The 12529-nt window shown below is 56.5% G+C and overlaps 1 protein-coding gene across 1 annotated transcript; it reads right to left on the bottom strand.

Annotated features, from left to right (window-relative positions):
* Nucleotides 1-867: 867 nt before the first annotated feature.
* On the bottom strand, nucleotides 868-12268 carry ECH1 (enoyl-CoA hydratase 1). The gene is made up of 10 exons (XM_054010272.1): nucleotides 12167-12268; nucleotides 9155-9332; nucleotides 6797-6885; nucleotides 6172-6296; nucleotides 4914-4962; nucleotides 4366-4430; nucleotides 2966-3036; nucleotides 2211-2282; nucleotides 1605-1755; nucleotides 868-1135 (listed from the first exon to the last, which is right to left on the bottom strand). The coding sequence occupies exons 1-10, from the start codon at nucleotides 12210-12212 to the stop codon at nucleotides 1031-1033; spliced, it is 951 nt and encodes a 316-aa protein (XP_053866247.1). The 5' UTR covers nucleotides 12213-12268; the 3' UTR covers nucleotides 868-1030.
* Between the last annotated feature and the right edge of the window lie 261 nt (nucleotides 12269-12529).

Here is a 12529-nt window from a genome sequence, read left to right as displayed (position 1 = left end):
GGCCCACGGCCAGGCTTGGCTGACACTGGTGGCAGGACCATGGACGGAGAAGCCGGGGTTAGGATTGTGGCTTCCTGGCTGCAGAAGCTGTTTGTTAAATAAACATGGCCCTGTTTTCACTATAGCCCCCCCCCGGCGGTGCCGTGTGTTCAGGGGCACGGCCTTCGACCGTGTAAGGAACAAGCGGTGGCCCCTGTTCCCTTGGGAACAGTGGGTCTGTGAGCAGCCCGGGACTGGGTGCTCCAGGGAGATGTTGAGAGGTTGCAAAATGCCCATCTCTGGCGTGGGGGGGGGGAGGGGGGGAAGAAAGCAGCCCATGGAGGCAGGGGGCTGAGCCCCGGCAGGGACCCACAAGGCTCCCTCATGCTAAGGGGACACATCAACCCCCCTTTTCCCCTGTTGGGCTCCCCACCCACCAGCCCCCCACTTTAGCTCTGGTGCCTGAGCCAGCAGCAAGGGGGCAGAGAGCACCTGCTGTATGGCCAAGCCCTACCGTTCCCCTGGGGCTGGTGCCCCCTCCTAGGGGCAGCGTCGCTCACACTGCAATTCAGCCTCCGCCAGCTGCCTGGTGTAGGCCTGAGAGTCCCGCTTTCCCCCTCCCCCACCTTGGGGGCAGGAAGAGGAGGTGTCTCCCCAAACACCCCCCGGCCGCTTGGGTAACCGCTACAGTGGCTGCTCCTTCCAGCGGCCCCCCTGGGGAGGCTATTCCCGGCCTTGGCCTCTGCCCCTTGCCACTGTCCAGCCCCCACCTGGGGCTCCCGTTCTCCCATGTTCAAACCCTGGACCCCTCCCTCTGGGCCACGCGGCTGCTCACGGCTGGCCCTGGCCCCACTGCTCAGCCCCAGACCTCATGCAGCAGAGGGCAGGTTTGCTTGGCTTTCAGTTTATTAATAACAACTCTGGGTTGATCTCATTGGTGGCTGCTTCTGCTCTGAAACGAGCTCTCGGGGCTAGTGCAGGCCCCAGGGCCCGCCCCAGAAAGGGGGTCACACTAAAGGCACCGTGGGCAAAGAGTCCGACTGAGCCGCAGCTACATCTTGGAGTACAGGACGTCCTTGGGGCTCTTCTTCTCCAGGGCAGCCTGAGCAGATTTCATGAGGTCCTCAGTCTGCAGCATGCTCATGTTCCAGGTGGCCTGGGGGAGGCAGGGCAGGTAACGCACTGGGCCATTCGCCTCTAGCCACAGGGGGCTGCAGGCAGAGCTCCGGGGCAGGGGCTGCAGGTCGGGATGGAGGGGCACTGGCACAGCTGTGTGTGGGGAGCCCAGAGGGCTGGGAGTCAGGAATGAAGGGCACCGGCAGAGCTGTGCCGGGGGAGCCCAGGGCTGGGATAGCAGGGGCTGTGGGTCGGAGTTGAGGGGCACTGGCACAGCTGTGTGTGGGGAGCCCAGAGGGCTGGGGGTCAGGAATGAAGGGCATCGGCAGAGCTGTGCCGGGGGAGCCCAGGGCTGGGCTAGCAGGGGCTGTGGGTTGGGGTTGAGGGGCACTGGCACAGCTGTGTGTGGGAAGCCCAGAGGCCAGGAATGAGGGGCACTGGCAGAGCTGTGGGTGGGGACCCCAGGGGGCTGTGGGTCAGGGCTAGGGGGCAGCAGCTTGGTTGCTCACCATGTACCGCAGGCCCTCGGGCACGGAGTGGTCCCTGGAGTAGATTAGGTTGACCTTGGTGCCCTGCACGGCCACGGGGCTCTTGCCAGCGATGTCGGCCGCCAGCTCAAAGGCGCCCTCCAGCATGGCCTGCTTGTCCTGGAAAACCCGGCTGGGGAGAGGAGGAGGAGCCATGTGAAGCTAAGGGGGGCGCTCCGACCCCCAGAGCCGGGACACCGCGCCACCACCTTGCGCATGGGACAGAACCAGTTCGCAGCCGCGGGGTCTCCAGCCAGTCACCGTGCACATCACGACAGGGGGCGTGGCCTGGACACCCCAGTGGCTCTACCCCATAAACCCATGCAGTGGGGGGAAGGAAGCCCTCAGCCTGCACGGGAGAAGGAGTCACACAGAGGGCGACTCGGTTCTATCCCCAGCTCTGGCAGGGGAGCCAGGACTCCTGGGTCTCCTCCCACAACAGCCACAGACGTAGGAAGTTTAGGAGAAGCCCCCAAGCCCTCTCTGTGCCTCCTTTAGCCACCTGTGTGTTGGCAGCACAGGCGGCTTTGCCTCTGGAAGGAGGGGGGCATTCGCCCCCCTGGGTAACATGCGTATGGGGGCGGCTACCTGACCAGGCCGCTGCTCTCAGCTTCCGGAGCCATCATCTTGCGGGCGGTGAAGGCCAGTTCGTTCACCAGGCTGGGGAGGGAGAGCACAGGGACAGGTGTGGGCATGACACAGACACAGACACACACACACCCGCCTCGGGGAGAGGCTGCACCTTGCCAGCTACGCTGTACAGATCCCTCCTCCACGTCTCCCCTCTCCCTCTGCCAGCACAGCAAGCCTGCGGCCCTGCCCTGCCGGAAACACAGCTACTCCCCAACACCCAGCCACGTTCCAGGGGTGCTGGGCGACCAGTGGGGAGTACTAGGTGGGGGAGAATGGATCCTAAATCCTCTTGCCCTTCAGCTGGGCTGGAGCCCTCCACAGTCTCTCTAAGCGCCGCAGGCCTTGGGCTGTTCCCACTCCCCCTCCCCAGCAAGGTCCCGTGGGCAGAGGCATGAGTCAGCCTAGAATGTGGCCAATTCAATTCAAGGAGCATGGCCAGGAAGAGTCAGCGATGCTCAAATTGGGGGTCAAAGGTGGAATCGACTCCCCACGATGGGGGGCTGTGGTGGGACCTGGGGTGAGGGAGGACAGGGCCCGGAGAAGTGTGAAAGGGGCATTTTTCCAGGCGCTGATGCTCAGATTCTGTGGCACCCAACCTAACCCCCATGGATCTACCAGCTCTCAGTCAACTGACTGCCTCTTTTAACGGGGCTGGGGAGAATCCAGGCTCTGACCTGTCCCCACGTTTGAAACCGGCCACAGGTACATACCTCTGGTTCCCGATGATCCGGGGCAAGCGCTGCAGCGTGCCCACGTCTGCCGCCAGCCCGATATCCACCTCCTGCAAGGGGGGAGAGAAGGGCAGGGATCAGACACCCTCGTGCCTAGATGCGAGGCAGAAGGGGCGTCAGCTCACTGGACCACACAAAACACAAGGGAGCTGCACCGTGCGGGGGCAGGGTGGGTGTGATTCTGTGACCATGATCCGCGGGGAAACGGCCCCGGCTACATAACGGCAGCAGGGACGGAACCCGGGTCTTAAACCACGAATCTCTCCTGCCTCAGGCATCAGTACAAATCCCAAAAGGGGTTCTGCAGAACCATGAAAGGCAACTGTGACTCAGGGACTTCTTGATGCCACCTGCCACAGGGGTACATAAGGGTATAGGGAGCCCATGGGCTCACCAAAAGGGTCATGTAAGACCTCTACTGAAAACCTGCGTCACACTGGTCATTGTAATCACTGCAAAATTTAAGTACAGAAAATAGTGAGGAGTTCTATATATGCTGAAAATTCTGTTCTTTAGGGCTGTAGTTGAAAGCAGGTCACTCAAAGGTAGCGTGCCTTGAGACTTCTCTCACTGTGTCATACAATAGGCGTCTATTAGCATGCCAATGCCCGTGAAGAGCTGGAAGAGACGTCAGAAGGAAATTAACGAGAAGAGCTAAACCAAAGGGGAAGAGAGGAGATGCCCTATTTTGAGGTGAACATCGCAGGTTTGTTTTTGGTATATTTGGGGGTGCAGAGCGACAATCTGGCACCTTTCACCTAGGAAGTAAACTTGTTGAAAACACTGGGGTTCCGCTATCTTGTAGGAGACGGGGGGGATGCCCTGTTAGAGAAGGGGAGGCTCTAAGAAGCGTTATGATTTTGTTTTATATGTAACCGTTTCTTTCCAATCTTCTCACTTGCTAGCACTTGAATCTCTGTTTGACAATAAACTTATTCTCACTCTACATAATTGCATTGAGTCTTACAAGCTGGCGTGTATTTTTCTTTTGGGATCTGAGAGTTCTGCACAGCAGGGGCTGGGCACTCCAGAGGGATAATCCCAGGGCCCATGAGTTAGTGTGTGCCTATCACTGCCTGTACAGAGAGAGCAGGGCCAGAGCCTGGTGGTTTCAGGGCGCAGATAAACAGACCAGACTGCCTCATGGTAAAGGTGCCTGAAAACCCTGGATACCCCTGGGAAGCATCAAAGGAGCTCGGATTCTGGAGGACAATTGCACAGCTGCGTAAATGCCTTATATTCTGCGGGGTGGAAAACAGAGCAGTGCTGCTGGGATGTTACAAAGTAATAGAGCCAAAAAAAGCACAGTGCTGTCCCAGCATGCCCCAAAACATGCTTAAAAAGCCAGCGACAAAAGCAGCAGAAGGCTGGGGTCATACCTTAATTTGGAACCATGCATCCTGGGTGCAATACCGGATATCACAGGCAGAGATCAGGTCTACACCTGCAAAAGGAACCGACAGTCGTTCTGGTCCTGCCTAACATTCCCACCCTTTCCGCTTTCCTTTCCTCGTTCTCCCTCTCTCTGGTGCCCGAAGTCTTCAGGGAGGTTCGGACAAAAACTCCCCTTGGGGCATCCCCTATATGGATGGGTGCACGGCGCCCCCTAGTGCTGTGTGGGGTTCAATACTAACTCAGAGGGAAGGGTGCCCCCTACTGATTCACTGATATAACTGCCGGCTTGGCCTTGCTGTGAGGCTGCCAACTAGTGTCAGTTCTGAGGGCAGTTTGGCCGCCTCTCTGCTGGGAGTCGCACCCTCAGCACACTCATCGCACACAGGCTGCTGAACAGCCGGTGCCTTCAGTCCCTCACGGCCTGTGCCCGTTTGGAAGCAGGGATCTAGGCGCGAAAGGCCCACGGCCTATTGCTGATTCCAGCCCATCTCACCCCCACGAGGAGCCCCATTCCCAAGCCGATGGGCCTCACCTCCCCCAATGCAGCCTCCGTGGACAGCGGCAATCACGGGCTTCGGACACTGGAAGAAAGCCAAGGGGACGTTAATCAGAGGAGCCAAAGCAAATCAACCCCTGCCCAGCTCGGAAACCCACTACTAAGGGTAGCAGGGACGCTGGCTCGTTGGGGCTTCTACGCCCTGCTCTGTCCAGATGGGCCAGGTTCTGGTTCACATCCAGATTTCAGGGCTGACAGTGGGGCTGGGGGCTGCAGGGAAGCCCCGATACAATGGGAGAAGGGCAGGGAACACTCCCACAAGGGGGGTTGGTGCAGGGAGCTACAGTGCTAGCCAGGGGTCAGGGAGGTAGTGCCAGGAAGATGCTCGGATGCAGTTCTCGGTGATCCCATGTTATTGTTGTTATATGTATTATCGTAGGGCCCATGAGCTCTAGTCATCAATCAGGCCCCCATGGTGCTAGGCACTGTATATTTTTATTGCTATTAGGTATATTACGCTAGCACCCTGGTGCCCCAGTCATGGCCCAGCCCCCATTGTGCCAGGTGCTGTACATTTTTATTACTGTTAGGGGTATTACAGTTGCACTGCCCCGCCTTGTCGCGCTAATATCTTGGGACCAACACGGCTACAACAACACTGTAAGCGACGAGAGATGAAATTTAAGAATGTATGATACGATAATACTAAAGCAAGCATGCACAAAAGACTTTACAGCATAATAATGTTATATTTATACTTGCATTTTAAGATGAAATAACATTAAGGGGCAATTCATTTTTTTGATGAAGAAATGGGTAAAGGGTTTTTTCTTAAGCTGTGCATGAAGCGTTCTATAAATTGGGAGCTACCCTATTTATACTGAATTATAGGCTGATTAATATTAAATTTAATTTTTTTGCTATTATATTTAATTTTTATACTCAAATATGTTATTGGCTATTAATAATATTTTAATTATCATTCGCATCAATGCAAATTCTGCAGTTGCTAATATTTCAAACCATTTAAAAATTCCCCTACACCACTTGTTAAAACGAAAACACATTGATGACCATGACTCAAGGTTGTGGCTGGTGTCACAACTATTCATACTTTTTATTTACTCCTCCTAACAAACTTAACTTTAGCTAGTCTGAAGCCTGAAGTTTAGGCTTTAAGGCCTGCTTTCTACTTGCATTTCATACACACGATTAAGATAAGCAAACATTTCCCTCCTAGTCCACACCAGGCAAGAACATCTGCCTGGCTTGTGTCCCTGCCGAGCCTTCTCACCCTCTCCAGCACCGTGAAGCTCTCCTGATACTCCCTGATCTTCTTGCGCAGGTTCCACGCCTTGCGAGCCGTGTCGTCCCCTTCCACCATCACAAACACGCTGCCCATCTCCATGAGGTCGATGCCTACGGCAGGGGGGTGAGGGCAGGAGGGAAATCACAGACAGCCCTACTTCAATCACAAGACTACCGATCGACCTCCCTGTGGCCCTGCAGGCCCAGATCTAGGGACCTGGACACTCAGCTGCTAAGACACTGACTGCTAGTGGTGAGGTCAGGGCCCCCGGGTCATGCAGGACAGGGGGAGGAGACTCATGCCTGAGACTGGTGTTGCTCCTACCTGCCCCAACCAGGGGAGATGCACTGAGACTGGCCCAGGATGGCTTCTACTGGCCCGGCCCAGAAGAGTCCTGCCAGCCCCACACCGGGGGAGGCGATGCTGAGACTGGCCCAGTGCCACTCCTAAGTCAAACGATGTCCACTGAAAGAACCTCTTGCATAGCGACTGGTCACTATCGCAACCCGGGAGCTGGCCTCCGGCCGGCAGGGAACCCATCCCATCTCCACGACACATAAGCCGCTCATCCGAGGCTCTCCCCGCGTCCAGCACATTCGGGTTTCCTTACCTGCAGTGAATAGCTTCCCGGCACCCGACACCACCACTGCGTGGCACTCCGAGTCCTGGGCGATCTTGTTGAAACACACCACCATCTCCCTGCAGGGATCAGAGCAACGGGAGATCAACCGGGCTCTCGCTAGAGGAACAGTTACTTCAGCCATCCCAAAAAATTACAAAAACCCTCATCCCTATTTCTTGAGCGCACCCCGCTCACTCTCTAGGGGCGAGAAAGGAGTTCAGACTCCGACCCATTGGCTGATCCAGACACCATCCCACCAGGCTGAGACCTGTAGTAAGAGGAAGCCCTGAGATATAAACCTTGGTATCAGAGGCCCGGTATGAGGCCTAAGGCCTGAATGAAAGTAATGGTCAAAACTTTGCTAACGTAAAGCAAAGTTAAGCTGTGAGCCAGAGGCAGACCCTGCTCACAGACGCTGGCAAGGAAAGGGCTGATGCTGCAAAAATACACACACCTAAAAGATACTGGACACTAGAGGTACCCGGACACTCTGATACTGGAACGTTCCACACCGATAACAAGGAACAAGCCGACCCATCCTAAAGACAGGGTCAAAAGGGGAATATGATGGACAGAGTTGTTTTGTTTGAACCAACATGTACAAGGTGAGAGGCGGCACCTTGCTACGTCGAGGGATTGCACCTTGCTACTCAGGAGTGATGTGTAATCTGTTTGTACCTGTGTATTAGAATGCATCCCTGAGTGGATGTCTTTGTCTGGCCTAGGGAAAGTCCCGCCACTGATTGAGCCGGTCCATTGTCAGGGAGCACATATGTACTAGCTAGCAGCACCTTGGATATCTGATTCAGGGAGCTGGAGACTGTGTTTCTCTTTGACAATAAACCTGGCTCGGGTGCCTTCGTACCTTACAAGAGTCTGTGGTCATTGGGGGGGGTCTCTCAGGGTCTGCTGTGCCAGTGATCTGCGCAGAGCTGGGACAGCACACAGAGGGAACACGCACGCAGCCGACTGATATCAACATTGAACAGAGCTGAGCACTACATCGGTAGCGTCTGATGACAAGACCCAACCGGCTCCAACAAGTTTCAAGGCCAGTTCCCTACCTGTTGGACGTGACTTGGGGACGAGGCTCTTACAGTGCAAAGACAGTTGGCTTAGAGGAGACACATGGCACAGCACGAGCGCAAGAGAATCAAAACCCCACCTTTGTTTTTGATCTCTTGGGTGGTGTGGGATCAGACAGGCTAAAACTGGGGAAGGACATGGAAACATCCCAACTCAGGGTGAGGATGGTAAAGCAACAGCGAACCCAGCTAAGAACATCCTATCGGCAGCACCTCACCAGGAAACGTGCTGCTTTAGAAGAGGGCTTTATAGGCCAGCTGTGCTGAAAAGGAATCCGCGGCAGAGGCAGGAATCGAACCCATGTCTTCTGAGCCCCAGCCCCTAAACACAAACCTACCTTTCACCAGACCTCTTCAGTTCACCAGGACTGCTCCCAGCCATTTCAGGAAATCAGCTGTGGCTTCTCCCAGTACAGCTTCCTCCCATGACACATCCCCTCTTTCCAGGGTTTCTCAACCCCTAAGTTGCAACTCCAACGTGCGTGACTAGAATGTGTCAAATGGCCAGGCAGGACGTCCATGGGGGGAGGGAGAGTGTCCTGCCCCCAGGGTGGGGTGGGAGGGTTGCAGAGCTCGCTGTGTATACATCCCACAATAGCAGCTCCAGTCCCGTGGGGCTGGCTGGGCATGGCTCCCCACTGCGAGCACTGTTACATGGGGCACATTGTTGCAAGTTTGGCCCATCTACCCCTCCATCATGACAAAGGGGTGGTTGGGCCAAACTTGAGTGGCGCTGCGTCCCAGTACCCCAGGTCGCCACGCTGGGAGCGGGGAGCAGAGCCGAGCCAGCCCTTGGGACAGGAGCCACTGCTGTGGTACGCGTGGTGTACTTAGTACGTATCACATTGATTTGTATATTCTACAGCAAGGGTAAGAAATATGTAGTAAGCCAGATGTGTTTGGTTTATTTTAGCACTATGGCTATTTACCGGGTTACGACAAGCCATCAAGGTTTGGTCCTAATCCCAGAATGGGTGAGAACCACTGCACTCCAATGCTGCCCCACCCTGATGCGGTCACATTCGGTTCTGGGCTCACTGGGGCAGAAATCTGATTGAGATTTGACCCAGTTCACCCACCGCCTGGCAGAGCAACGTGTGCTGTCGACACCACAAGAACAGCCACTAACTGGCCGCTTCCCTCTCCTTGCTTGTTTCTTGTTGTCTAGGGACACAATCTAGCCTCAGCATAAGGGGATTGAGGGGGGGGGGGGCGCTAGGGGATCTCTCATGGGCCCCTCCACCAGCGATTCTAGGATTACCTCCAGAAGACTGCATTCATGGCGTTCCGTTTGTCCGGCCGGTTCAGCTCCACGTGGAACACTTTCTCCCGCACCCGGGACACCTTCAGAGTCTCATAGCTGTGAGATGCAGGGGGTTGCTCTGGGGCCGACGACATGGCTCTGAAGCTCAGCAGTGGCTGACTCTGAGCGGACAGCTCTGGGAAAAGAGAAACGCGGCCTATTAACATCAGGGATCCCAGCGCAGGAGAATTCCCTGGGGGCATACTGGGCTGCACTATTAAATGGGGCAGAGTTTGGTAAACATAAGAGGAGCAGTGTAGCCCAATGGATAGGGCACAGGAGACTCAGGACTCCTGGGTTCTATTCTTGGCTCTGCCACAGACCTCAGGCACATCCCTTTTCCCCCATATCTGAGTTTCCCCTCCCACCCCTTGTCTATTTCATCTGTAAGCTCTGACACAGAGGCTGTCTGCATATTGCACAGCACAAAGGGGCCTACGGGCACATTCAGTGCCGTCGGAGCTCTTCTGGGCTTGGCCCTTTTGAAAGTCAGTGCCTGAGTCAGAATTTCGCAGCCCAAATGATGGAACCCAAGTTACAGTGTCTCAGCCTCGGTTTTCCTCGCCAGGCAAAGATTAAAGCTCAGTGCTGCCTCCAAGGTTCAATGCGTCTTGACAGAGGCAAGGGTTTGGAAGAATAATTAACCAGGGAGCTGCATGGAGATGGAGCGATAAGACACAGAGCACATAAGGAAGCTGGTGTCGTTAGAGAAAAGGAGGAGGGTGGGTTAATTTTTTCCAGGTGGTGCTTTTTTAAAATCTTCCTCTAGGTGCGGAATTTATTATGCAATTTTATTTACACAGTGGTCCCCCTCCCCCAATTTTATCTCTGAAAAAAATCCCCAGACTTGTCTCCGTCCTTCCTAGGGGATCTCAAACCTGCACAACTTGAACAGCTTTATTTGTATGTAAACGAGCAGACTGCTCCCTTGTTCATCTGCAGTGCCTTAATCCTCACCACCCACATGAGGGGGAGCAACATTAGCTGCATTTTGCAACTTGGGGAAACGGAGGCATAAAGTGGGGACGTGACTTGCAACATCTGGAAAGAGAACCCAAGAGTCCTAGCCCCACATCCCTCTCTATTCTCACCACTAGAACACACTCCCTCTCAGAGCTAAGAACTGAACCTGAGTCTCTACTCTCAGCCGCCTTGTTCTAACCACTAGACACCATTGTCTTCCCACAACCAGGTATAGAACCCAGGAGTCCTGACTCCCACCCTTCCTGTTCTAACCACTAGGCACCACTTCCCTGCCAGAGCTGGGATAGAACCCTGGAGTCTTGACTCCCAGCCCCCCCCTGCTCTAACCATCCCTATCGGGACCAGTTCTGTCACCGACCTGTTCTGTGACCTCAGGCAAGTCCCATCCCCACTCTGCACCTCAGTTTCCCCAACTGTAGAGCAAGGACACTGAGCTACTTCACAGGGCTGTGAGGCTGAATTCACTCACGTCCACAAAGGACTTTCGGATGTTTGGAGGGAAGGGGTAAGAGAAGGGAGACATAAAACCCCCTGAACATCCCATGCATTCCTGGGACAATACTCAACGCTGCACGTCAGTGCAGTGCTATCTGAGACACAACCTTTCCCCTAGTGTCCTCTGAACAGGCTTTCGGAGTCTGGCTCATAAAAAGCATGTTCACATTGGAGGGGCGGGGGAGAGAGAGGTTCAGAGCTGTTTGCACCCAGAAGCAACTGGGCAACAGGTAACTCCTTGCCCAAGTCTTTCCCCGGGGCCGAGCCTGGGTGCTCAGGCCACCCTGCTTCGCCTCTGTTTGCAAAATGTTTTCTCCGGAAAGATTCCGCGCACGCAGAAGCCCTGGGAATTGGAGCAGATCCCGATCTAGCTATCTTCAGTACTTCTATTCTATGCCACCACCGCGCCCCCCGCCCCTTACTGTAGTATCTGAGCACTGCCCAATCCTCCAGTGAGAGAGGGCCAGGCTGGGCTGGTATTCCCATTGTACAACTGGGAAAACCGAGGGCTTGTCTGCTCTTGAAATGCTTCAGCGTAGACACGACCGACACCCATGGCAGGGGTTCTCCTGTACGCAATCCACCTGCCCGAGAGGTGGTAGCTAGGTCAGCTGAATTATCCACACGGGGGAGGGAAGGGGGGTTAGGACGACATAACTGCATCGCTTGGGGGGGGGGATTTTTCACACCGCTGAGCAACATAGCTGAGGGTCAATCTAACTTTTTAGCGTAGGCCAGGCCTGACCCACGGTGCGAATAAGGGACTTGCCCCAGATCACACAGGGGAACCGGGGGGTGAGAGGGGGCAGGGGAGACTGAACCTAGCTCTCTCAAGGCCCGGCCCAGCATGTTAACCACTGGTTCGTCCTCCCTCGCGAGGGCCCAGCCGATCCACGCAGCTACCCGCCGACGTATTTCAACGCAAATCCGCCCAGGCCGATAAACGCTTCCACCGTCGGGTCCAGAAACCGCGTCCACGGCGCCGGGCACACGCACGCACGGCTAACGCCGCCCGGCGGGTCAGAATCCGCGTGGGCCACGCGGAGCAGGTGGGTAGCCTGGTCCCCCCCTGCGTTGTACAGGTGGGGAAACTGAGGCAGGGGGCGGGGACTTGCACCCCCAGGCCTGTGCTCTACCCACCGGCTCACGCCGCCTCTGTAGGGCGCCCCGCCCCGCCCATCCAGCCCCAGCTGCCAGAGGGCTATTGACTGGGGGGGGGGGCTGCACAGGGAGGGGGGGGCAGCCTGCACAGGGGGGGGCTACCTGAAATTAGGGGGGGGTCAGCAGCAGGAGAGAACGAGGTGCCTGGGGGGGGCAGGACCAGGAGGGGGGGTGACCCTGGGGCGAAGTGGGGGGGGGCTCCTAAACTGGGGGGGGGCTGGACATGAGGGGGGGTTCGCCCCCATGGCTGACACGGCGGGGGGGGGCAGGTCAGGGTGCAAGGGGAGGGGTCAGAGGTCAGGGAGGGGTCAGAGGGTCCCTGTCCCTCACGTCTCCTCAGCAGCCCCCTCAGGACGGAGCCCGCAACCGCCGCCATCGGAGCCTCTCGCGCCGCGCCCGCTGCCTGCCGCGTCGCGCGCGCCGAGTGCTGGAGCCCCGCCCCGCCCCTAGTCACCTGACCCGTAGCCCCGCCCCCGCCGCCGCCATTTTCACTAAGGGCGCACCGAAGGAAAGATGGCGGCCTGTTCTCAGCCCCGCCCCCTCCTTCCGCCATAACACCCAGCGAGGCGGAAGGAGGCCCGTCCGCCATGACACCTACAGAGGCGGAAGTGGTACCCAGAGCCACATGGGGGAGAGCTGCAGGCTGGATGAAGCTCCCCAGGGGGGTGGTGGCGTACAGCCAGTGCGAGGCCT

This window comes from Malaclemys terrapin, chromosome 20 (genome assembly GCF_027887155.1).
Source record: "Malaclemys terrapin pileata isolate rMalTer1 chromosome 20, rMalTer1.hap1, whole genome shotgun sequence".
Classification (NCBI taxonomy): Eukaryota; Metazoa; Chordata; order Testudines; family Emydidae; genus Malaclemys; species Malaclemys terrapin.
The sequence above is the reverse complement of the archived record's forward strand: the minus strand, read 5'-3'. Positions and strand labels throughout refer to the sequence as shown.